This window comes from Armigeres subalbatus, chromosome 3 (assembly GCF_024139115.2).
Source record: "Armigeres subalbatus isolate Guangzhou_Male chromosome 3, GZ_Asu_2, whole genome shotgun sequence".
Classification (NCBI taxonomy): Eukaryota; Metazoa; Arthropoda; class Insecta; order Diptera; family Culicidae; genus Armigeres; species Armigeres subalbatus.
In genome coordinates this window covers 421,024,663-421,049,928 of record NC_085141.1, presented here as the reverse complement: position 1 = coordinate 421,049,928, position 25,266 = coordinate 421,024,663, and the positions used below count along the sequence as shown (strand labels likewise).

General features: G+C 41.3%; 1 protein-coding gene across 9 annotated transcripts in view; it reads right to left on the bottom strand.

Annotated features, from left to right (window-relative positions):
• LOC134227332 (teneurin-m) overlaps positions 1-25,266 on the bottom strand; it is a 422,322-nt gene that overhangs the window by 41,918 nt on the left and 355,138 nt on the right. For 7 of the 9 annotated variants that reach the window (XM_062708724.1, XM_062708726.1, XM_062708727.1 and 4 more), the window contains 3 exons: positions 10,142-10,408; positions 4,774-5,061; positions 2,084-2,361 (listed from right to left, as the gene is read on the bottom strand). In XM_062708724.1, the coding sequence (XP_062564708.1) occupies positions 2,084-2,361; positions 4,774-5,061; positions 10,142-10,408 (833 nt within the window). Of the gene's footprint in view, positions 1-2,083; positions 2,362-3,147; positions 4,751-4,773; positions 5,062-10,141; positions 10,409-25,266 lie in introns of those variants that run through there. The other 2 variants (XM_062708731.1, XM_062708732.1) reach the window with 2 other exon arrangements.

Sequence of the window (25,266 nt, the reverse complement as noted above, 5' to 3'; positions counted from 1 at the left end):
CAGTTGCGCCCTGCTCTAATGTAGGTCCATCGTAAATTTATTGTACACAGGATTTTGTTTTTACACGATTTTTTTTCGCTCGTATTTTTGATCGTGTGACTTTAATTTGCCACCAAACTCTTCGCAACATGTTTCAAAAAATCCAGAATAAATCAAAGAAATCACATGATAATTAATATACGTTAAACTTTTAGGATGAGTGGAAAAGTGAGAAAATGTAAATCGTGTAAAAAGAATCCAGTGTACTGAGTAACATGACTCATACAAGTAACATTTCATATTCTTCTCCTTCTGTAAGAGAAGATCCATTAATAACCTAACGCAAAAATTGAATATTTTCAATCCCCCTACCCCTCTATGTCACATTCGTGTGAACTATCCGCAAGGTTTGTATGGGTCGTTATGCAACGTACACACCAGTCAAGCAGTTTGACGAACATTGACTCCGCCCCCAAGAAAACGCTTCGATTGCTGCTTTGTTTGAACGTGTGTGAAGTTGTTCGAACAACCATTTGACAGTTGGCGGCTCGGTTGGAAAAAATTAAATCGGTTTGATTTTGGTTTGAGTTGTCGGGGGTGGAGTCAAGGTTCCGCGAACATGTTCGAGCATTTGTAGTGAAGTTGCACAAACCCCCATATATTTTTTGATGGTTGGTGCTCAAGTTGTCGCTTCGGTCGTTCGTGTGTGATATTGTTGGTCGAATAAATTGATTGTTCGTGCCGCTGTTGGTAAAACTCGATGGATGTTTAAATAAACGAGAGGTGGAGTCAATGTTGGTCAAACTGCTTGACCGTGTGTACGTTCCATTACACTTGAGGCAACGCGCTTCGGCATACATTTTTAAAGCAGCAGTTGCATCTTTGAGTTCAATCGTAAATTTTTAATTACGGAGGAGTTTGGGCAAACATTTTTCTATATTTGGTTTTTAAGCCTTTTAGGTCGTTTTCTTCGTCAAATACTTCAAATAAAACTTTGTAAAATGTTTAGTATAATTATCTTTAAAATGCATGGTTGATTTTTGTATTCGATGAACCTAGAGGAATCGTTTTGCTCACTGAGCAGAAAGTACAAATTTGGTAAATTTAGATTTGTTCAACGGATAGTTGTTGATAGATTGAGGTTAAGAAATCGCCTGTAAATTATTTAAAGAATAAACTGTAAATAAAATCGATATTAGCATACTCTTTCGACAGCCGGCTGGCAAGAGTTTAAATAAAAACAGATAAACAACATAGTCTGTGGGTCGAATTGCCAGCTTGAGGTAAACCTCCATGACCTACCTTACCCTACCCAACCACCAACTCCGTAGAACTTATGAGGGCGTCGCCAAGTCGGGGGCCTCTCGTTAAGTAAGTTCTACATCAACATTTCCTTTCCTATCCCTAGTTACGGTAAAGATGGGCGTGGCTGGGAGTATCCTCATGCTTATGCAATTTTTATCTTAGATTGGAATCAAGGGTAATTCCCACCTTGATTTCCGATAGCAATCTGGATAAGGATTCCATAAGAAACATGAGTATCACTAGTGTCCAATCTACGAAGTATACCGTAACAACGCTAACGCTAACGCTAACGCTATACATCAAACATGTATTCAGACGGCTTCAATGTAGTTATGCATACACAGTCAAACCTATTTGAGTCAATATTGAAGGGACCGTCGACTCATGGAATTATCAAGACGTGGAATAGAAAATCCTCGGGAACCATTTTTGAGGGACCATCATTGTAACCCAGAAAATATTTTTTAATATCGCAAACTTTGCTTCCATAAGTCGATATCGAGTCATAGAACATCTATTAATGGAGGTTTGATTGTTCTACAGAACAGACTAGATTAAAAAGATTGCTGAATCCCTTTTTATGAAATACAAATCTATGGGAAGTATTCAAAAATAGTTCTTCTTTGATTCCGAGAACAAAATGCTACATATATGAACTCTAATTTTGATCTACTAAATTAAGTATTTAGGAGAAAAATTGTCTATTCTGTATTTTCTGCTGTTCGCATTTACCAATCTCGTTTCCTAATAATCCCATCCCATCAGCTACAACAATAATAATCAACCATTTGCTACTTACATGCGTGGCTCGCGTCTGCCGGGCATTGAACCCGCTGAGCACCTCCTTGAAGTGGTACTGGGTGTGCGTGGGGAGGGCATTCCGCCGCGCATAGACCCCGATGGAAGCACCCCGCGGGATACCGTAGTCGAACTTGACGTACGCCGGTTCCGACTGGTAGAACTGCATATTCCAGTAGCTGTACGGGGGGATTTCCTTCGAGAGTCGCTGGCCGAGGGTGATCTGCGAGAAGGTGGTACCGTCCGGTGGGAAACTTCGTGCCGGGAACGTTCGCGCACCTGTTCGTTTGGGTTTTTTTTTGTTGGTTGATTTGGTGTTTTTTTGGTTTTTCGTTCAAGGTGGTCGAAGTTTAACACAAAATATTGCAAACAAACACATTCACACATAGGACAGCGTACGGAGGCGATTGTAGGGTTGGCAGTACAAAGTAGAAGCAACAGCATCAGCAGCGGCGCCAAATTCACCCGGGGGTTGGTCGGTTGGTTAGCAGGTGTGAGAGGAAGAGAAGAAGAAACGGTGGCATAAAAAGGAGAAGAAGAAGATCAAAGTTAGTACAACGGAGGACCATTTCTTTGGGTTGTCAGGTTTTAATGTGGCCGAAAGTGGATGAACGCTGTTTGAATATTAATTAATGGGTAAATATGTGCAGGGCCAAGAAAGGAAGCGAGGCAAGGCATGCAAAGCATTTTTCCACACTCCATTCGGGGTGAGTTTTCCCAAGCTCAGTATGAATGTAGGTTAGGCTAGGTCTGTGTATGTTTTATGGGCGAACATTGATGATGGGATGACAGAGAAAAAAGAGGAAAAAATAAGGTGGAACGTGTTAGCTTGCTGTCTGTGGTGGGAAGTGTGGAATGTCGAGCTCTGCGCTCGAAGCACGGATATGCGATTTCAGGTTAGCAGCACGTCAAGTGGATCCTTGGGAATTCTGTGCTTTTTTAATGCTCTCGGTATTATCTTCTACGGAGGTTGTCAACGGTCCTTTATATGTACACTTCGTCGTTGTCATAGCTGGTGGCAGCAAGGATGAATTTCAACTTTGAGTTCTGTGCTTAAATTCTCACCTTCTAGGATCAGAATCGGTACCGGCGGAGCAACTTGCGGACATTGTAGTGGCATTCCGGATTCGGTCGTTGTTGGTGGCACCTCGTCGTCTCCTTCGGTTGTGCTTGTAGCGGGATCAGTTTCACTTTCGGTGGTTGATGTTGAAGTTGTCGTAGGTAGAGATGACGGGGCGGTTGTTTTACCATCAAGTTCTATCTTTTCAAAATCCGCATCCTCAGTGGATGCACTTTCGTCTTCTATTATACTCACCACTTGATACTTTTCAAATATTGATGAATTCGGACATTTGATGGGGCACGGTGGCGAAGGCGGTGGCTCAGGTTTTTCAGGTGGACATGACTGATGGATGTTGTCAACATTTTCTCCTGAGCGTTCTGTCCTCGCGATGCTGTCTGGTGGAGTTGGAATTGATACTTGAAGGACATATACGGAATGCTGCACGGTTCCAGATCCGTGGTCGGAAGCGATGGAAATGTTCACAAGTAGGCGTGGCAATGCAGCGCCTTCTTTGGTTTCATTATCCGTAGAATTGCCTTCTCGTACTAAATAAATTGGAATTTGTGGAACAACAGTAACCGGAATGGTAGTGCTCTGTTGCGCCGGTTGTTGATGAATCCCATTAGCAGGAGGGAGGGTGTGAATTTCCACCTTTTCCTCCTCTCCCGCACTTTTCTCCTGGATGTTCTTGTAGTAAAGCTTGTTTTTCGTTTTCCTCATCTCTTCACCACTAATGGGTCCATCCTCTAGGCTGATGAGCTCAATGTCCACCGCATCGTCCATCGCACCCAAATGCTCGTAGTGAGTCAAAGGATCATCATTAGGTAATTTCTCTTCCTCAGTCGAGCCAGGCTGGGAAGCGACGTCTTCATTTGGAATAGATTTCTTAGATGCTGAGATGTCTCCATCCATTTCTGGCTCTTCCGAGCTCATGCTTAATTCCACATCAAATGAATTATTTGCGATTAAATCAGGATCAGAGCTAGTTGTAACATATGTTATGTCATTATCATTAGTGGTAAAAATTTCCCCATTCCTGTTCCATTGTTGGGAATCGTAGTCGTAATCAGATGAGGTGGTACTCTCGGTGGAAGCAGTAGTTGATTGAAAATTCTGGTCCTGTTTCTCATCGTCGTTGTCGTCTTCGAGAGCAGTTGGCTGTTGCTCGTTTGACTCCGGTGGCACACCGGAAGCGGAAGATAACGGTAATGATGGTGATTGTGATAGAGCGGAAGGTGGATAGGAAGTCAAAGTTGTAGGAACAAACAAAGCGGAAACAATAGGGCCATCATCATGCTGAGTGCTGAGGTGGGAAGGGAAAGTGGATCTTGTTGTCGTTGCTTCGTCACCACCCCCACCATCATGGTCGTCGTCTTCGTCATCAGTGGTGGAAGCGTCGGTGGTGACGATGGGTGAACTAACACCATTATCCGTAAAACCATCACCAGTGCTAGTAGTGGAATCTACGCTAATGTCATGCAAAACTAAATTATCAAAATAATCAGCACGCCTGTCAGCAGCCATTCGCGGTTGTGACAACTTTGCGTCAGCGCCAGCACCAAGGTTAGGAACACTTCTACGTGATCTACTGTGAGAACTAGGGTTATTACTGTCGTTGATTACTGTACCTCCGTTGTTCTGGTTGTTGTTCGCGTTGCCATTGCTGCTGCCGCTGGTCGGCGCCGTTGATGCCGCGGAAGAAGACGAAGACGCCGATGCGGAAGCGGAACTCAGCGATGCCGAGTCAGCCCCACTTTCGGATGGATTAGGCCGCCCGAGCACCGTCCCGATACTACCAGGCCCCACCACCCGGTTCGCATCCGCTATCGTACTTTTGGCTGCAGAGATTTCTGCCTTTTCATCGACTAGAACTGTACAGGGGTTGTTGGTAGGGTATATACTTAATACATTAGATGCTGCGAATGATAGTATAGAATTGAGATTAATTAGTGTTTGTTGTGCTCGGGTCTGAAGTGCGCAAACATGGAGAGATGCCGGGCATGTGGAACCGCACTAGGCCCTGATAGGGCAGCATCGATGGCAGAAAAGCCAGAAAACCGCACAAGTGTGAAAACCACATACCGCACGAAAACACCGCATCAAGCCATGTGGTTGTTGCCGTGGTGTAAGTGCCTGACAGTGAGTGATGGATTTTGCTTTGGATTCCGCTTGGAAATGCGATGACATTTGTTACATCGATGATAAGGAGATTCCCGATTTTTTCCTCGCTTCCTGACATGTGTGCGCGAAGCACATGAGATGATGATCGGCCAGCGAAATAGGGAAGAATCATTCTGCGTGGCGATTGATGGTTCCATTACGGTGGTATTACGCTACCAGACGCGGTCTTTAATTTGGGATTAAAGCCAGGGCCATATGCGAGTAATGAGTCGTTAAATGGGATAAATCCCCGAAACCTTCCACGCATACGTTGCCCATGCTGATGGACTTTCCATTGCCATCCGTTTTAATGGTCACTTGAAATTGGAAGCTCCTAATTTGTAGCGAGCGAACGAGTTTCCATCCATTTGGCCATAAAGCAGAGCAAATTGAGTGATTAAAAATCACCGAAAATTGCTCCCCTCAGATTACGACGGTTGACGCCCAAATGTCCAGAATGTCTGAAAATTGGCTGACGACGACGAGGGCTTGCTTTTTAATGGCATAGGATAGAATTTCGTTTGGAAGGTACTTGCAGTGTGTGACTGACTGAGCAAAGCGGTGCCGGGCTATCGTCGGAGCACGGCAAAAACGCGGTCACACTCGCCCAATTCGAAAGGGAACGGACGACGAGAGAAAGAACTAACCGACAGAATGAGGGTGTTTGTGCGAAATTAGCTTCTGTCCGGTGGCTTCTGTTCGGAACTTAGTCGGGCGCACGACTGGATGGGACATCTGCACGTTAGGTTATCAAAAGATAATGACGGTGGTAGTGGAAAAAAATGTGTGTTTGTCTTTTACGACGTAGTTATGTATAGTGAATGATTTTTGCAATTTATAAATAATCTTAGAGATTTTATTTTATAGAAAAAAAAAGCAATAATTCATTGCTATGTTTGATTTATCTATAGTAAAAAAAACTCCACCTAGCGGCGATGATGCCTTTTCGTACATTATAAAATTTATTTAAAAAAAATCGTTAGAAAGGTCAAGAAAGTACTTTAGGGGAATAGATGTTTTGTATCATTTCGCATGTATTTGCATTAATTAATACGCATCACTCAAAACAATTTTTTTTTCGATTTTGAAATTTTTTTGTCCAAGGGACCCTTGGGAAGAAACAATAATTTTTCAATAATTCCGAAATGCGATCCGAAATCCGATCGGGCCAATTTTAAATAGCAAACAACCATCCGAATTTCCATGAGAAATTTATCCGAAATTCCATGGGAAATTCATCCGAATTTCCATGGGGAATTCATCCGAATTTCAATGGGAAGTTCATTCCAATTTCCATGGGAAATTAATCCCGATTTCCATTGGAAGTTCATTAGAATTTCCATGGGAAATTCATCCGAATTTCCATAGAAAATTTGTACGAATTGCCTAGGGAAATTCATCGGAATTTCCTCGGGAAATTCATCAAAATTTCCTTGAGAAATACATCCGAATTTCCTTGGGAAATTAATCCAAATTACCTTGTTAGATTCATCCAAATTTCCTTGGGAAAATCATCCGAATTTCCTTGGGAAAATCATCCGAATTTCCTTGGGAAAATCATCCGAATTTCCTTGGGAAATTCATCCAAATTTCCTTGGGAAATCCATCCGAATTTTCTTGGGAAACGCATCCGAATTTCCTTGGGAAATTCATCCGAACTTCTTTGGGAAATTCATCCGAATTTCCTTGGGAAATTCATCCGAATTCCCTTAAGAAATTCATCCGAATTTCCGTGGAAAATTCATCCGAATTTCCTAGGGAAATTCATCCGAATTTCCTTGGGAAATTCATCCGAATTTCCTAGGGAAATTCATCCGAATTTCCTAGGGAAATTCATCCGAATTTCCTAGGGAAATTCATCCGAATTTCCTAGGGAAATTCATCCGAATTTCCTAGGGAAATTCATCCGAATTTCCTTGGGAAATTCATCCGAATTTCCTTGGGAAATTCATCCGAATTTCCTTGGGAAATTCATCCGAATTTCCTTGGGAAATTCATCCGAATTTCCTTGGGAAATTCATCCGAATTTCCTTGGGAAATTCATCCGAATTTCCTTGGGAAATTCATCCGAATTTCCTTGGGAAATTCATCCGAATTTCCTTGGGAAATTCATCCGAATTTCCTTGGGAAATTCATCCGAATTTCCTTGGGAAATTCATCCGAATTTCCTTGGGAAATTCATCCAAATTTCCTTGGGAAATTCATCCGAATTTCCTTGGGAAATTCATCCGAATTTCCTTGGAAAATTCATCCGAATTTCCTTAAGAAATTCATCCGAATTTCCTTAAGAAATTTATCCGAATTTCCTTGGGAAATTCATCCCAATTTCCTTGGGAAATTCATCCCAATTTCCTTGGGAAATTCATCCGAATTTCCTTGGGAAATTCATCCGAATTGATCCGAATTTCCTTGGGAAATTCATCCGAATTTCCTTGGGAAATTCATCAGAATTTATTAGGAATTTTCATTTGAATTTCTTCGGGAAAATCATCCGAATTTCCTCGGGAAATTCATCCTCGGGGAATTTATCCCAACTTCCTCGGGAAATTCATCCGAATTTACTCAGGTAAATCATCCGGATTTCCTCGGGTAATTTATTCGAATTTCTTCGGGAAATTCATCCGAATTTCCATGAGAAATTCATCCCTATTTCCTCGGGAAATTCATTCCTATTTTCTCGGGAAATTCATCCCAATTTTCTCGGGAAATTCATCCGATTTTTTTCGGGAAATTCATCCGGATTTCCTCGGGAAATTCATCCGAATTTCCTCGGAAAATTCATTCGAATTTCCTCGGGAAATTCATTCGATTTTCCTCAGGAAATTCATTCAGTTTTCCACAGGAAATTCATCCGAACTTCCTCGGCAAATTCATCCGAACTTCCCCGGGAAATTCTTCCGAATTTCCTCGGGAAATTCATCCGAATTTCCTCGGGAAATTCATCCGAATTTCCTCGGGAAATTCATCCGAATTTCCTCGGGAAATTCATCCGAATTTTCTCGGGAAATTCATCCGAATTTTTTCGGGAAATTCATCCGAATTTCCTCGAGAAATTCATTCGAATTTCCTCGGGAAATTTATCCGAATTGCTTCGGGAAATTCATCTGATTTTCTTGGGGAGAATCATCCCAATTTCCTCGGGAAAAAAAAACCTCAAATTCATCTGAATTTCCTTGGAAAATTTATCCGAATTTCCTTGGGAAATTTAACCGAATTTCCTTGGGAAATTTAACCGAATTTCCTTGGGAAATTCATCCAAATTTGTTTGAGAAATTCATCCGAATTTGCATGGGAAGATAATCCAAAATTTCCTTGGGAAATTCATCCAAAATTTCCTTGGGAAATTCATTCAAAATTTCCTTGGGAAATTCATCGAAAATTTCCTTGGAAAATTCATCCGAATTTCCTCGGAATTTCTGCGGAAAATTAATCCGAATTTTTTCGGGAAATTCATTCGAATTTTTTCGAGAAATTCATTCGATTTTTTATTGGAAATTCATCCGAATTTCTTTGGAGAATTCATTCAAATTTCCTCTGGAAATTCATCCAATTTTTTTTCTGGAAATTCATTCGAATTCCCTTTGGAAAGCATTCAACCGAATATTCTTTTGATATTCATCCGAATTTCCTCTAGAAATACATCCCAATTTCTTTGGAAAGTTCGTTCGAGTTTCTGCGGGAAATTGTATTGAATGTTTACGGAAATCCATTCATTTCTACACGGAAAATTCATTCCAAATTTTCCGAAACAATCATTCAAGGCAAAATCATTCGAATTTTTATGGAAAATTCATTTTAACTTCCACGGGAAATTCCTTCGAATTTTTCAAAGAAATCTCTCCGAATTTTCTCGGGAAAATTAATTCAAAATCGGTTCTTCTGAATTTGCTGCAAGACTTTTAAGTAAATGAAGATAAAAGTAAATAAAAAAAAGGGATTTATTCCCCTAAATTGTTGTTTTGACTTTTCTAATGCGTTTTTCTCAAGGGGACGACAAGCTACGCCACCTTTGTCTTGTACTTTTATGTCACCAATACGAATACCCTGTGAATGGAACATAAACAGGTCCGATAATGAAAATGATGGAAAACGAGCATAGGCATAGACAGTGTTTTGTACAAGTAGCATTCTGAAAATGTAAACAAATAAGTTGATTTTTTTTAGTTTAAAACATGGAATTGAATAAAAATTGTTTTAATCTGTAGTTCTTTTATTTTTCTCTCGATTTCATCATGATTGCATCATGTTGCATTATTGAGTGGTATGGGCATTTTGCATCGTATTTTCTTGTAAAAACCTAAACAAAAAAAAAACGTAAAAACAAACATTTTATAACGTGCAAGAAGGGAATTCATCTAAGTATTTTATTGTAATTTTTATTTTTTCTCATGGAAAATTACTTTTAGTGGATTGATAATTTTGCTACCAAAAAGATAAGAAAATTATCACAATCAAAACATTGGTTTTAGTATTTTAGTATTTCAGTTTTTTTCTCCATGTCTCTGTGGCTATAAATTTGCTATAACTACAGAACGCGTTTGGATCTATTAAAAAAAATTCAACTGTGAAAAATGGAATGGACTGTGCCTTACATTTTCTATACATTGGCAATTCCACATGTAAAAAACATCATTCCTATTCATCAAGCTGTCGAAAAGAATATGAAACATGATTATTGAATATGAAAGTGAAATAACTATCCTTTCGGTACAGATTTGTTGTACAAAAACATCACAATTAAGGCGGATATCAAGTCTATCATCGGAAGCTATCCGTGCGGCATCTCCCCAAATACGCGCTACCATATTTGAACATCAAAAGCCTCGCATCAATTACCTGCTAATAGTAATACGACAATCAGTATAACACATAATAACGCCACCAGTATGGCCATACACTTCCACGTGCATTTGTTGAAGGTAAAGCCTTTGCGGAAGTTCAGCGGCGCTGAGTAGTGATGCGATGGTGGACCACACATGGCGCTCCGGGGCGGCAGTACCGGACCCATGCAGTTGCGGTCGTAGCTTTTAAGCGTGTCCTTCGTTGGGGTTGAACAGGCCGAGCCTGTTTTGTAGTCTATCGGTGATCCTTTGTTATTAATTGCTGCAATTAGATGGGGAGAGAGAAGGAGATAAAGATAAATTTCGGGAATGAGTTTGCATAATCTCTGCTAGTAGTGGGAAAGTGAGCGAGCGAACAGAGGCAGTAGAAATTCAAAATTTAAAGGGCTATGCATTAGCTCCGCGAAGACTATAATTACGGCTTCCATCGCAATTTAGTAAATTGAATGAACGTGTAATGATACCCTTTCAAAGCTGCTTCGCGCCGTTTAACATTTAACAACTTGTTCCTGCGCTTCGTTGTTTTCTAGCGTGGCATCGCAGTAGGCGGGAAAATCAATCAACATAAACATCAATTGCCGAGCTTCAAAACATCAAAATCAACATCTTAATCAAAGTTTATTTTCTCACACGCGGTACGACCGTTTCGTTTCACGAAATCTAAACACATTAAGCGCAATTTGGATCAACAGATCTTTCGCAATAATGCTTCAGTGACACGTGCTTGAGCTAAATCCTGACACGCGCAACCCACCCATTCTTACGCCCTAACCCGCACACCCTATCGGATGCTTCCCTTCTTTCGCCGAAAAATGGCGCTGCCGGTCGTTAGGGAAACTTTTGACAGTTCCGATATCGATCTTCTTTTACGAGATCTAAGAAGCCCTCCGGATGACTACATAAAATCGGTAATCAAGAAGCGGAGCCTACTTAATATTCATTGCAGTCTGCTGCGAAGATGCGCCGCCACCGCTACTTTCGCCGTTTGTTGGGGAGGTCAAAAATGTCACCCGAGGAAAATCTGATCCACTTCTTATCGATGGAAAAGTTTACAGTGTTCGGTTACTCACTTTAGATCGTAACCTGGCGATAATGTGTACAATTAAAGGAACGATTATTAATATTCTATTTGTGGGAGCTTATAGCACTTAGGCTTTAGTGGCCCGCTCGTTTCTCGGGATGTCAACATCAGCGGGTCGCGAGAACGAGACGAGGCGCAGTTAAATGGTTGTTTTAAAGTCTATGTCGTTTGCAGGATAGCTCCTTAATTTTGCAATTATCTTATAATGGATTCTAGCAGCGTGCGGCGATGGAGGTTGTGTCTGTAATGGACGGTTCGCAAAAGGTGTTGAAATGGCTCTACGAACGTGGGCGGAGATGCCATAATAGTAATGTGTTTGCTTGTCAGGTAGACCGGAGTCGGGCAATAGAGGCGGAGGGTGGTCTTCACAAAGGGCCAAAGGAGTGTTCCCTCAGACGTCAAGGGGTATAATTAATGAGTCTCTTGACCGACAGAGGGAGAGTAACATGAGCTGCTGTGCTCGGTGGCGACATCTATCTTGCTCCCGAAGATATGACAGTGGCAGCATCCGGCTGTGTGTAGAACATCTGTTTCGATTGTTGTACCATCGGTCGGCGGAGTAGGGCACATCGTTTAATCAAATTTATGGCAAGCAATTGATATAAAATACCTCCAGCAGCGGTGACAGTTTTACGATATGGTAAAAGCAACACAACGAGCACGGAATTAAAACATAATTACACTCAGTGCTCGTTGAGTGACACAAAGAAATATGGCGTCACCCGCCGGCTCGCTTCACTGCCGCTTTCGGTTGGTTTCCGTCATGTCCGTTTCTTGTTAACCACATTAAGGATCACGTAATTTCGCCAATATTTAGCTAAGGTTCACTCGAAAGTGTGGTCAAACCCGGAGAGCGTACACGATTCATACCGCTAACAAACAGTGGAAGCGTCTCACGCATAAAGAACAAAGCAAATTTATGGCCCCGTTGGCAAACTTCGACCAAGGAATTGGAATTGGTGTCGCTAAAGAAGCAGGCATAGTCGGCATAAATCCCACCGGGAACAAGGAGGGGTAATGGCAATTGGTAACAGGAAGCGTAGAGAAAACGAAACAAATCTATGATGTCCCGTCAGACGATTTTTTCGGTTGTTATTATTCCGAAATCTCTTAACGAATGGCGATACTAATGTTGATAACAATTGTTTTGAATTAACGAAGGATTTCCTTCATTTTCTTCATAGGATACTCCTTCAAACAATATCCATATATAGATAATTCTTTTAAATTTGAATAGACGATTTAATTGAATTTGGGCATGAAAAATTCGAATTTTCTCAGAAAATTATTTCCACGGGGAATGCATTCGAATTTGTACAGAAAATTCATTCGAATTTTCACGGAAGTTTATTGCATTTTTCGTGAAAATTCGTTCGAATTTCCATGGGAAATTTGTTCGAATTTCCATGGGAAATTTGTTCGAATTTCCATGGGAAATTTGTTCGAATTTCCATGGGAAATTCATTCAAATTTCCATGGGAAATTAATTCGAATTTCCATGGGAAATTCATTCGAATTTCCATGGGAAATTCATTCGAATTTCCATGGGAAATTCATTCGAATTTCCATGGGAAATTCATTCAAATTTCCATGGGAAATTAATTTGAATTTCCAACGGAAGTTCATTCGAATTTCCATGGGAAATTCATTCGAATTTCCAACGGAAATTCATTCGAATTTCCAACGGAAATTCATTCGAATTTCCAACGGAAATTCATTCGAATTTCCAACGGAAATTCATTCGAATTTCCAACGGAAATTCATTCGAATTTCCAACGGAAATTCATTCGAATTTCAACGGAAATTCATTCGAATTCAACGGAAATTCATTCGAATTTCCAACGGAAATTCATTCAACTTTCCACCGAAAATTCATTCGATTTTCCAACGAAATTTCTTTCAATTTCCCACGGAAATTCATTCAATTTCAACGGAAATTCATTCGAATTTCCAAAGGAAATTCATTCGAATTTCCAAAGGAAATTCATTCGAATTTCCAAAGGAAATTCATTCGAATTTCCAAAGGAAATTCATTCGAATTTCCAAAGGAAATTCATTCGATTTTCCAAAGGAAATTCTTCGAATTTTCAACGGAAACTCATTCGAACTGAAATTCATTTGAATTTTCATTGGAAATTCATTCGAATTTACAACGGAAATTCATTCGAATTTCCAACGGAACTTCATTCGAGTTTCCAACGGAAATTCATTCGAATTTCCAACGAAAATTCATTCGAATTTACAACGGAAATCCAAATTTCCAAATTTCATCCAAATTTCCAATGGAAATTCATCCAAATTTCCAATGGAAATTCATCCGAATTTCCAACGGAAATTCATTCGAATTTCAACGGAAATTCATTCGAATTTCCAACGGAAATTCATTCAATTTCCAACGGAAATTCATTTGAATTTCCAACGGAAATTCATTCGAATTTCCAACGGAAATTCATTCGAATTTCAACGGAAATTCATTCGAATTTCAACGGAAATTCATTCGAATTTCCAACGGAAATTCATTCAATTTCCAACGGAAATTCATTCAATTTCAACGGAAATTCATTCGAATTTCAACGGAAATTCATTCAATTTCAACAGAAATTCATTCGAATTTTCAACGGAAATTGATTCGAATTTCCAACGGAAATTCATTCGAATTTCCAACGGAAATTCATTCGAATTTCCAACGGAAATTCATTCAAATTTCCAACGGAAATTCATTCGAATTTCCAACGAAGATTCATTTGAATTTCATTTATTCGTTCGAATTTCAAACGGAAATTCATTCGAATTCCCAACGGATATTCATTCGAATTTCCAACGGAAATTCATTCGAATTTCCAACGGAAATTCATTCGAATTTCCAACGGAAATTCATTCGAGTTTCCAACGGAAATTCATTCGAGTTTCCAACGGAAATTCATTCGAGTTTCCAACGGAAATTCATTCGAATTTCCAACGGAAATTAATTCGAATTTCCAACGGAATTAATTCGAATTTCCAACGGAAATTCATTCAAATTTCCAACGGAAATTCATTCACATTTCCAACGGAAATTCATTCGAATTTCCAACGGAAATTCATTCGAATTTCCAACGGAAATTCATTCGAATTTCCAACGGAAATTCATTCGAATTTCCAACGGAAATTCATTCGAATTTCCAACGGAAATTCATTCGAATTTCCAACGGAAATTCATTCGAATTTTCAACGGAAATTCATTTGAATTTCCAACGGAAATTCATTCGAATTTCCAACGGAAATTCATTTGAATTTCCAACGGAAATTCATTTGAATTTCCAACGGAAATTCATTCGAATTTCCAACGGAAATTCATTCGAATTTCGAATTTCCATTCGAATTTCCAACGGAAATTCATTCCAATTTTCATCGGAAATTCATTCCAATTTCCAACGGAAATTCATTCCAATTTACAACGGAAATTCATTCCAATTTCCAACGGAAATTCATTCCAATTTCCAACGGAAATTCATTCCAATTTTCAACGGAAATTCATTCGGCATTTCTTCGGAAAATTCATTCATATAAAGTTCATTTGATTCACGACATAAAATCCATTCGCATTTCCAAGTGAAATTAATTCAAATCTCTACGAAAAATCATGGGAATTTCCACGGCAGTTTGGCTTTTTGTGCTTATCGGATCATTATCGGGAACCATTTTCATCAGGTTTACTGTGCGGTGTCCGCTTACGTAGCCTGGTCCAAAACTAATACTCATCATCAAATGATTATTTTCACAATTTGGCTGATTACGGCTTCTGAACTTAGTTTGAAAACATTTTCGGCAACCGTATGGCAAAAACACTCCCGAGATTACGATTTTAACCGTGTAACACTTGCTTATCTGTGCTAATAGTAGCATTCAAAGCCCTCTCGAATCCATTTTCGTCACCAGTGTCGATAACCTTTCCAGAACTGACTGTAATCACGCACAGCTCAAAAAACGGTTGGGTGTGACGGGACCCAGTCAAGAAAAAATCGCTTTCTTGATTTGATTCCCTTCTCGTTCTTCAAACATTTGTGCTTAGTCTGCTGACTCGCTGTCGGGCTCGCATGGAGGGTAGAATCAAGATAAGAATTCCAATATGCAACGGCAGCGATGCGATGTGCTTCGCTATTCATTCGCTTTCTTTGCCAAAGCACTCGTTGATTACTTCGTGCTGATAAGCGCACCGAAGATCGTCCCACGTGATGCATAAAAAAAGGATATTGAGACGGAAGGAAACGTCCGCCACCGAGGCGAAGACGACGGAGTCGGAGACGGCGTTTCCGTTTTAGGACGGATACTTTCGCCTTGTGCCCTTAAGCCGGAATTGATTTGGACTGGCGTGGCAGCGCTAAGCAAAAACAGCAAAGGTCATCAAAATAGGTTGAGCTTTCCTATCTTCCGTCTTCATGGCCTACTGAGAACGTACAAAGAGCTTGCCGGAAGCGAAGAGCAATCGGAGTGATCGATTGGGTGCGCGTGCAGTTGCCTACCATCAGGCTTAATTAGATAGTGCCCGGCCCTGGTGGCCCGGGTCGTAAAGAAAATCTACACTTCAATTTCCCTAATTGAGTGCGCCCACCAGCTGGGGATCGTAAAGAAGGATAAATACTCCATCGTGGGTACCCCAAAACGGAATGCACGCAAAAGACGTAGAAGTAGCGTTTAAATTAATTCAAATTATCAATAGACACGGAATATGTTCATTACGACGACGCTTATTTTTGGCGTACGGTGAACGCTTTCGCAACCAGGCTGAACAACAAGGAAGTGTTTTTTTTTCTTCAAATTAACTTGTGACGGGATTGAGTGTTGGCAGCGACACTGATTCATCGATTAGATTGTGATTGATCCAAGCGAACGCAGAACAAAGAAAGCCGCTAGTCATTAAACCAGACGCTTCCGCAGCGAACAGGAGGTATTCGTTTAACGCCTTCTCGCTTGGTTTTCTTCCATAGAAAAGTTTACTTAGAGAAGAATGAAAAATTAATTAAAATTAGCTTTTGTCTTGAGAGGCAGATGCTAGCCTTTGCCTTTGGTCATGCTCCCCTTCCGTAGATCGACTTCCAGTACGGATCAGCCGGTTCGCCCAATCCCTTTACTATTGTTATTTTTCAATTATGAATTCAAAATATCGTATAATCAATCTCACTTGACTCCTCCGGGGCATCGCCATGACCGTCCGATTCCGTTCCTTCTCTCGCATCAAACCAAGAGTCATGCTATTTAATGTGTCTTAATTGAAAATTTTCTTGTAGCTCATCCTTCATTAGCATCGCTATATGAGTCTGTAGATTGGCACTGGCGTCAGTGCAACACACGAACCCGAACCACCCATGGGTGTATCAAATTTTCACTTAACTTTTCGGTGTCTAACCACATCAGACACATTCTGATTTACTCTCGGGAACCGGGCCTAATTATATCACAGGAAGGGTCTCCTGTCCTCCGATTTATGCGTGTTCTATCCCATACTATTGTCTTCAATCACATCGCACTAGGCGGGAGGAGCTGTCACGTCGCAGTTGCTCCAGTGCTGATTACCCGTTTGTTTATCCCGCTACTAATTAATCATACTTTAATATTTATTCAGCACTTTGCCGGAGACGTCTATTGTTTGACAACGTCGTTGTTGTCTGGGATGAAGTTTCGCTTTTTTCCTCCACGCTCGCTGCAGCCACAAGGGTTCAATCTCCTCGCTGGTAGTGGATTTACGATAAGGATCGGCCGGATTCGCCACCAAACCTTCGGCAATTCATTATTGCTGTCTAGGTTTTGGGTTAGTAGGGGAATCGAGCAAAACAAATCCCACATGGCCAGGCTTTAGATCTCCAAGTGACCAGCATCCCAAATCCTTCTTAAAAACTAGAAGGGCATTACTGCGTGGAACCCCTTTTTACTTGCCAAAAATGAGTGCCGAGAAAGGATGAATATCCTTCTTTGTTATTGTTAGGTTGAATTTAATTTGCGTACACGCACACATGTGAAAATGGACAAACGCACCAGCGTCGGTGGAAGGATTTCGTTTATGTCTCGTCTGGGTATCCTCGTCATTACCGAAAAAAGGGTGGACGCAAGGATTTTTCATTGGTTGCTTCCTGTGAAATATCAATTAATTTTGTTGTGGCTGTATTTCTTTAGATGGAAATTGTGGCGGTACACGTGTCAGGCGTTGTATGAATTAATTTCGGATAGCTTTAATCCGCTAATAGATGAAAATGAGAAATCTCCTGGTGATACCAGGACGAGTGTCAGGAGAATCATGAAAAGCTGATTAACTCTTTGTGTGAGAACTGTTTTGTTAGAGGATATGAATATTCTTTAAAAAAAATGCTTAGAAAATGTTTCAAACAGTGTCTTTCTCTTCTATTAATTATGCGTCAAATTTGGTAGGTTTTCTTTTGTTCTCCTTCGTTCAAGACAGAGAATTGACGTTTGTCGCATAAAATAATCAACACTCTTTTATGTATGATCAATAAATTGCCCCCAAATTGATTTCAAATGCGTTTTTAAACCAAAATGACTTTTTGGCAAATGAGTGAAATGATGCGTTTTAGAGTTCAGTGCGAGATTTCTCTTGTTTCGGACAGCAGAACGATGGCGCGATCGGACGAAATATTGTGTTCTGCTTTGCGCGGCCGGTAATAAAAATCAGTTCAGTGCGAGATTTCTCTTGTTTCGGACAGCAGAACGATGGCGCGATCGGACGAAATATTGTGTTCTGCTTTGCGCGGCCGGTAATAAAAATCAGTTCAGTGCGAGATTTCTCTTGTTTCGGACAGCAGAACGATGGCACGATCGAACGAAATATTGTGTTCTGCTTTGCGCGGCCGGTAATAAAAATCAGTTCAGTGCGAGATTTCTCTTGTTTCGGACAGCAGAACGATGGCACGATCAAACGAAATATGTATTGTGTTCTGCTTTGCGCGGCCGGTAATAAAAATCAGTTCAGTGCGAGATTTCTCTTGTTTCGGACAGCAGAACGATGGCACGATCAACCGAAATATGTATTGTGTTCTGCTTTGCGCGGCCGGTAATAAAAATCAGTTCAGTGCGAGATTTCTCTTGTTTCGGACAGCAGAACGATGGCGCGATCGGACGAAATATTGTGTTCTGCTTTGCGCGGCCAGTAATAAAAATCAGTTCAGTGCGAGATTTCTCTTGTTTCGGCAGCAGAAAGATGGCAGGAGCGAACGAAAGAAGTATTGTGTTCTGCTTTGCGCGGCCGGTAATAAAAATCAGTTCAGTGCGAGATTTCTCTTGTTTCGGACAGCAGAACGATGGCACGATCGAACGAAATATGTATTGTGTTCTGCTTTGCGCGGCCGGTAATAAAAATCAGTTCAGTGCGAGATTTCTCATGTTTTGGACAGCAGAACGATGGCGCGATCGGACGAAATATTGTGTTCTGCTTTGCGCGGCCGGTAATAAAAATCAGTTCAGTGCGAGATTTCTCTTGTTTCGGACAGCAGAACGATGGCGCGATCGGACGAAATATTGTGTTCTGCTTTGCGCGGCCGGTAATAAAAATCAGTTCAGTGCGAGATTTCTCTTGTTTCGGACAGCAGAACGATGGCGCGATCGGACGAAATATTGTGTTCTGCTTTGCGCGGCCGGTAATAAAAAATCAGTTCAGTGCGAGATTTCTCTTGTTTCGGACAGCAGAACGATGGCACGATCGAACGAAATATTGTGTTCTGCTTTTGCGCGGCCGGTAATAAAAATCAGTTCAGTGCGAGATTTCTCTTGTTTCGGACAGCAGAACGATGGCGCGATCGGACGAAATATTGTGTTCTGCTTTGCGCGGCCGGTAATAAAAATCAGTTCAGTGCGAGATTTCTCTTGTTTCGGACAGCAGAACGATGGCACGATCGAACGAAATATTGTGTTCTGCTTTGCGCGGCCGGTAATAAAAATCAGTTCAGTGCGAGATTTCTCTTGTTTCGGACAGCAGAACGATGGCGCGATCGGACGAAATATTGTGTTCTGCTTTGCGCGGCCGGTAATAAAAATCAGTTCAGTGCGAGATTTCTTTTGTTTCGGACAGCAGAACGATGGCGAGATCGGACGAAATATTGTGTTCTGCTTTGCGCGGCCGGTAATAAAAAATCGGTTCTTTGCTGGATTTCCCTTGTTTCGGACAGGAGAACGATGGCACGATCGAACGAAATATTGCGTTCTGCTTTGCGCGGCCGGTAATAAAAATCAGTTCAGTGCGAGATTTCTCTTGTTTCGGACAGCAGAACGATGGCGCGATCGGACGAAATATTGTGTTCTGGCTTTGCGCGGCCGGTAATAAAAATCAGTTCAGTGCGAGATTTCTTGTTTCGGACAGCAGAACGATGGCACGATCGAACGAAATATGTATTGTGTTCTGCTTTGCGCGGCCGGTAATAAAAATCAGTTCAGTGCGAGATTTCTCTTGTTTCGGACAGCAGAACGATGGCACGATCGGACGAAATATTGTGTTCTGCTTTGCGCGGCCGGTAATAAAAATCAGTTCAGTGCGAGATTTCTCTTGTTTCGACAGCAGAACGATAGCGCGATCGGACGAAATATTGTGTTCTGCATTGCGCGCCCGGTAGGCCGGTAGTTAGTTTGTACTACTTTCCGCGCCCGATTCATGGCTAGGTAAAATCACTGTGTATAAAGAATGACACGGTCGTATCGATTATCAGAGTGAATCCAGATCCAACGATGCCTACCAATTAACTGATAATCCTTCCTGTGGTTTTTGTGGAGACGCAGAGGTAAACACGGTCTTCAAATAGCAAAAACCACCTACTAATATTCCTTCCTTCTTCCTAACTGACTACAAGGACGTGGCCGGCGCCGTTATTGATCATTTGAATTTTAGAGTCACTGAAACTTGCACACTGAGAATGCTTGAACAATCCCAGTCAATCATTCAGTTGATTCTTTGTGCAATTTCCCTGATTCTGGTCAATCACGGAGTAGCAACCATAGATATGTGTAGTCAGTCAAAGCTAAGCTAAGCTAAGCTAATTATGCGTCAAATTCATTCATTATATGATTTTTTAATAATTTCATAATAGACACAAATAAAATATACCAATAAGGCAAGTCGTTGCTTGCTCCTAGAGAAGTTGAACTACAACCTCTCGGCGCCAATCAAGTTTTATCAAAAATGCGTATGGCATGATATCTATCTTGCCACTTAGTCTTCCTGCCAGTTCCGCTAATTCAATAATTGATCACCTCCGCCGTAAAGTGCCGTACGCCAAGAGCAAAAGCAGAGCATCACCAAGTGTCAAACCACCAACCAACGCCAACAATCTACACGCCAGAACGGCATCCATATGTCATTGTGCTGAGAAGCCTCTCCTGGGGAACCGCAACAGTCATCCCAACAGCGTGGTTGCTTTTCAAAGTCGCTGCCAACGAGCAGAGCGTGCGCGAGGTAATAAATACGACTATCACATAGGCTCAACACTAACCGGCTTGGACTTGGACTACAGTCAGCGTGTCCCCAGGACTCACTACAATATACAACATCGTAGCGTGAAGGTGCATGCCCCGTCGCACATCCGAGTGACGCTAACGAAAGACGACAAAAATCCTCTCTGTCCGGAAAATCCTAGAATATGTTTTGTCAACAGCACAACTGCACCGAACTCAGGCTCTGACTGATGTACGGACCTAACCTTCTGCTGCAGTGTGTGGATTGCGACAGTCTTACAGTTTTCCACACCACTGACGGGGAACAAACAAGGGACCTGCAGCAAACGGACTTGACGGCCAGATCCAGAGATAAGCAACTCAACTGCTGCCTCTGTTGTTGCGCTAGTCGGATGCTGCTCCGTTTTCCTGCACGCTTCTGCTATTCTGGTTATTGTTTTGGGCTCTTTTCCCCTCCCCAGCATTTTGGTACATGCCGCATATAGGGTTGTAATCAATCGGTACAGCATCGCCGCCATTCTACTTCGCAGAATTCGGGTAATTGAATTCGCCGGCCGACAGTGCAGCTATCGCTAAACACAGGAGACACACTATCAGTTTCATCTGAGGCATAATTTACATTGATCAAAGCCGCCCTGCCCGCCTCAAGAGAGGGGCCTCGGCTCGTGGTCGACCAAATCACACAATCACGTATGCCTGCTTTGTGTGCCGCCTGCTGGTTCCTAGATGCAACATATGATGACGATGATGCAGCTCACCCTCGCGAAAAACGATCTAGTTTTCTCTGCAGCAACATTAGCAGGAGGACACGTTTTTCTTCGCCCCTACCGGGGCTGCCGCTGAGCTGGGAGAGAGTGTTTGCCTTTTGTACTTGTGGAGTTGCCAAATGTTCGAGAGTTGCGACCCACCCGAGCTATTTCATTTTTTGTGACTACTTCAAGTATTTGTAACAAAAATTCTAAAAAAGAATGCAAATATCAAAATAATTGACAAACTTTATGATTTCACTTCACTTCTGATTCAAAAGTTATAAAATCATCATTTTTTTTCAATTTTATTGAGAACAACGTCAAAGAATACCAACTTTTGAAAATCAGTTTGCCAACCATTGTCGGCCGATGACGACGGCGATGGTAGTGAATGTTGACTGCGCTTTCTGGTGGCTGGCTGGTGGCAAGCCGGGGCAGAGCTTTATTTGTTCCAAGCGGCATGCAGAGGAAAACTTACTGAGCGGAAGTCGGTCGCTGTGTGGCGGCGATGGTAACGAGCAGCCGGAGCAGATGGAAAACGACCCCAAAATCCAATCATCACCGCCGTCGTCGTCGTCGTCGTAGCGGCAGTGGCAGCAGCGCTCTGTGGGCAAAAACAACACCAATGGGATCAACATTCGCCCGTTAGGACGACCCACTCGGCAGCAGCGACGGCGGCTATGCTGCCGGTGGTGGTCGGTCGTCACTGGGATGTGAGCTGAATTCTAAATTGAATTTTATTGTTATTTTGGAAAATCTATTAAAATGGTGTGAAATTAATAATAAATTATATTAGATTTCATAGATTTACGGCGATGAAGGCCGAGCGGCGTTTTTACCCTCCAACGGTTACGGGGAGATCCGGGCTGTGAATCGTCGTCCCCAAAGAAGGGTAGATGATGATTGGCTTCGTTCGTTGGCTGGGGAGCTAAGCTACTTTGTAGCGTTGAATGAAGGGTGGAGATAATGTGGACACGGATTCGAATCTGCTGGCCACTTATCGCAAGCAGGATATGTGACCGTGGTTACACCCAGGAGGATCATTTTGATAATATTACGGATAGTTATTTCTATAATGGGGTTTAGAAAATGGAATTATTGATTCAACAATCTGCCTCTACGGTTTGCTTCTAAAATGTTACTTTGACAAAGAGGTGAACTATGCTAAGATTAAAAATTGCAAACAATAACATTGTCGTTCAGTTCAGTTCTTCCTGTGCGGTTTTTGTCTGGAATGTGTTTTATTTATTTATTAACAAATCAAGATCGAAATGGTCTGTGTGCAGTACATACAAAATTGTCTCCATTCCACATCGGTTCGTCCACTTACAACTACTGAGGGTCCGTTAATCTTCTTCCAGCTGATTAATCCATTTTAACCTTTGCGAATCAAATATTCTTCTATTCGGTTTTGTTTTCTAAAACCATTTTTACTGGTTTATTGTACGGCATTCTGGCTACGTGTCTGACCCACAGCAGTCGAGCGACTTCAGCGGTATTAAAGATGAATGCTTTCTTCAACAACTGATTCAAATAGTTCGCGGTTCATTAGCTTTCTCCTTGTACCGGCTTCCGGATGCGGATCTTCTCACAATTTCCAACTTTGCGGATTACGTAAAGTTATTCCGCAGCCGTGCAAGCCTAAAAAAATCAAAACATCGAAGCAAAAACCTGATATTTGGTGTTGTTATCGTAGAATGCCATGAAAAGTAGCAAAGAAAAAGGACTAAAATAAAAAAAATTCCTAGAAAATTGAGAGTAAAAATTGAATATTTTTGCTTCGTGCAGCAGAAATTGCAATAAATTAGTCCGTGTTGGAGCGTGATTTGTCTTGCACGTCAGTCGTTTGGAAGCGTCTCAAGTGAAAATTGATTATTTCTGCTTCGGTTAGCACAGTTTGCGATAAATAAGTCTCTGTTGGAGTTTCATTTGTTTTGCAAATCTTGCATTTCCCAGCTCCATGAGGAGCAGATTTTGCTATAAATTAGTATAAAATAATTTGGCCGAAAAAGACATTTGGCCGAATTGGAAATTTGGCTGAAAAGGTCATTTGGCCGAATAGAACATTTTGCCGAATAGGACATTTGGCTGAATAGGACATTTGGCCGAATATGATCTTTGGCCAAATATGTTATTTCGCCGAGCAGGACATTTGTCCGAATAGGTCTTTTGAAAAGTGAGAAATGAGTTGTGAAAAGTGAGTCGTCTAACTTCTCACTACTTATTTCCCACTTCTCACTGTGAAAAGTGAGTAGTGCGAAGTGAGACGTCTCACTACTCACTTCTCACAGTGAGAAATAGGAAATGAGGAGTGAGAAAAGAGACGTCTCAATTCTCACTCCTCATTTATCACTTTTCACTGTAAAAAGTGAGAAGTGAGTAGTGAGACGTATCACTTCTCACTTCGCACTGCTCTCTTTTCACAGTGAGAAGTGAGAAACGAGGAGTGAGAAGTGAGAAGTAAAGAGTGAGAAGTGAGACTTCTCACTTCTCACTCTTCATTTTTCACTTCTCACAGTGAAAAGTGAGTAGTGCGAAGTGAGAGATAAGACGTCTCACTACTCACTTCTCTAGTTTTACAGTGAGCAGTGAGAAATGAGAAGTGATTAGTGAGACGTGTCACTTCTCACTCCTCATTCTTCACTTTCAAATGACCTATTCGGCCAAACGTCCTGTTCGGCCGAAAATCCTTCTCGGCCGAATGTCCTATTCGGCCAATTGTCTTTTTCGACCAAATGCCCTCTTCGGCCAAACGATCTATTCAGCTATATGACGCTTTCGGTCAAATGACCCAAACTGTTTCCGTAAACAAGAGCTTCTCACATCGCTGGTGAGCTGATTTGGGTCCACCCTCGCAATCCAACACCACTGATGGAAGCAGCGGATCCTCTTCCATAATTAAATAGCGCCGGATTTCGTGGACAGGCACAAATTAGCCTACCAGCGACGGGAGAAGCTTTTGTTTGCAAAAGCAGCTTCGCTTAATTGAATGTGAAAATTGTGATTAATGATAATTGTGTGTTTAATAATAATTGAAAAGTGACAAAATGGGAAGTGAGAAGTTAGAAATGAGACGTCTTACTTATCACTGTGAAAAGTCAGAAGTGCGAAGTGAAAATTGAGAAATTAGTAATGAAAAATTAAAAGAAAAAAGAAAAAAAAAAGGAATGAGAACTCATTCCCTTTTTTTCTCACTGGGGAGAGTGAAAATTAACGAGTAAAAAGTAATAAGTAAGATGTGAGACGTCTCTCATCTTACTTTTTACTTGTCTCTGTTAATTTCTTAGGGCTCTTTCACAAATTACGTTACGCTTAATTTGGTGATTTTGGACCCACCTCCCACTCCCTCGTAACACTTTTTGCATGGAAAGTTTAATTCTTTGTATGGATCGTAACGGTCGGCCTGACTCCCTACCTCTACCCCTCTACAGCGTTACGTATTTTGTGAAAGACCATTTAATTCTCTTTTATCTTTTCTCACTTCTCTTTTTTCATTTATCTTTTCCTACTTCACTTTTATCACGTTTCGCAGTGAAAAAAAATGCGTTTTGCCAAAATGTTTGTACAATAAAAAGTCAATTGACCGAAAATATCGTTTGGCCGAACAGGTCATATGGCCAAAAATGTAATTTGTTTGGAGATGTCATAGAACCGTAAATTTAATTTTCTAAACTAGCCGAACAATAGTGAATGTGGAAAGTGTGAAGTGATTAATGATGGTTGAGAAGTGCGAAGTGAAAAATGAGAAATAAGAAGTGAGTAATGAGAAGTAAGTATTGTGAAATAATTGGTTTAAATTTTCACTTTTCACTCCTTATTACTCACTTCTCATTGTGAATAGCAAGAAGTGCAAAATGCAAA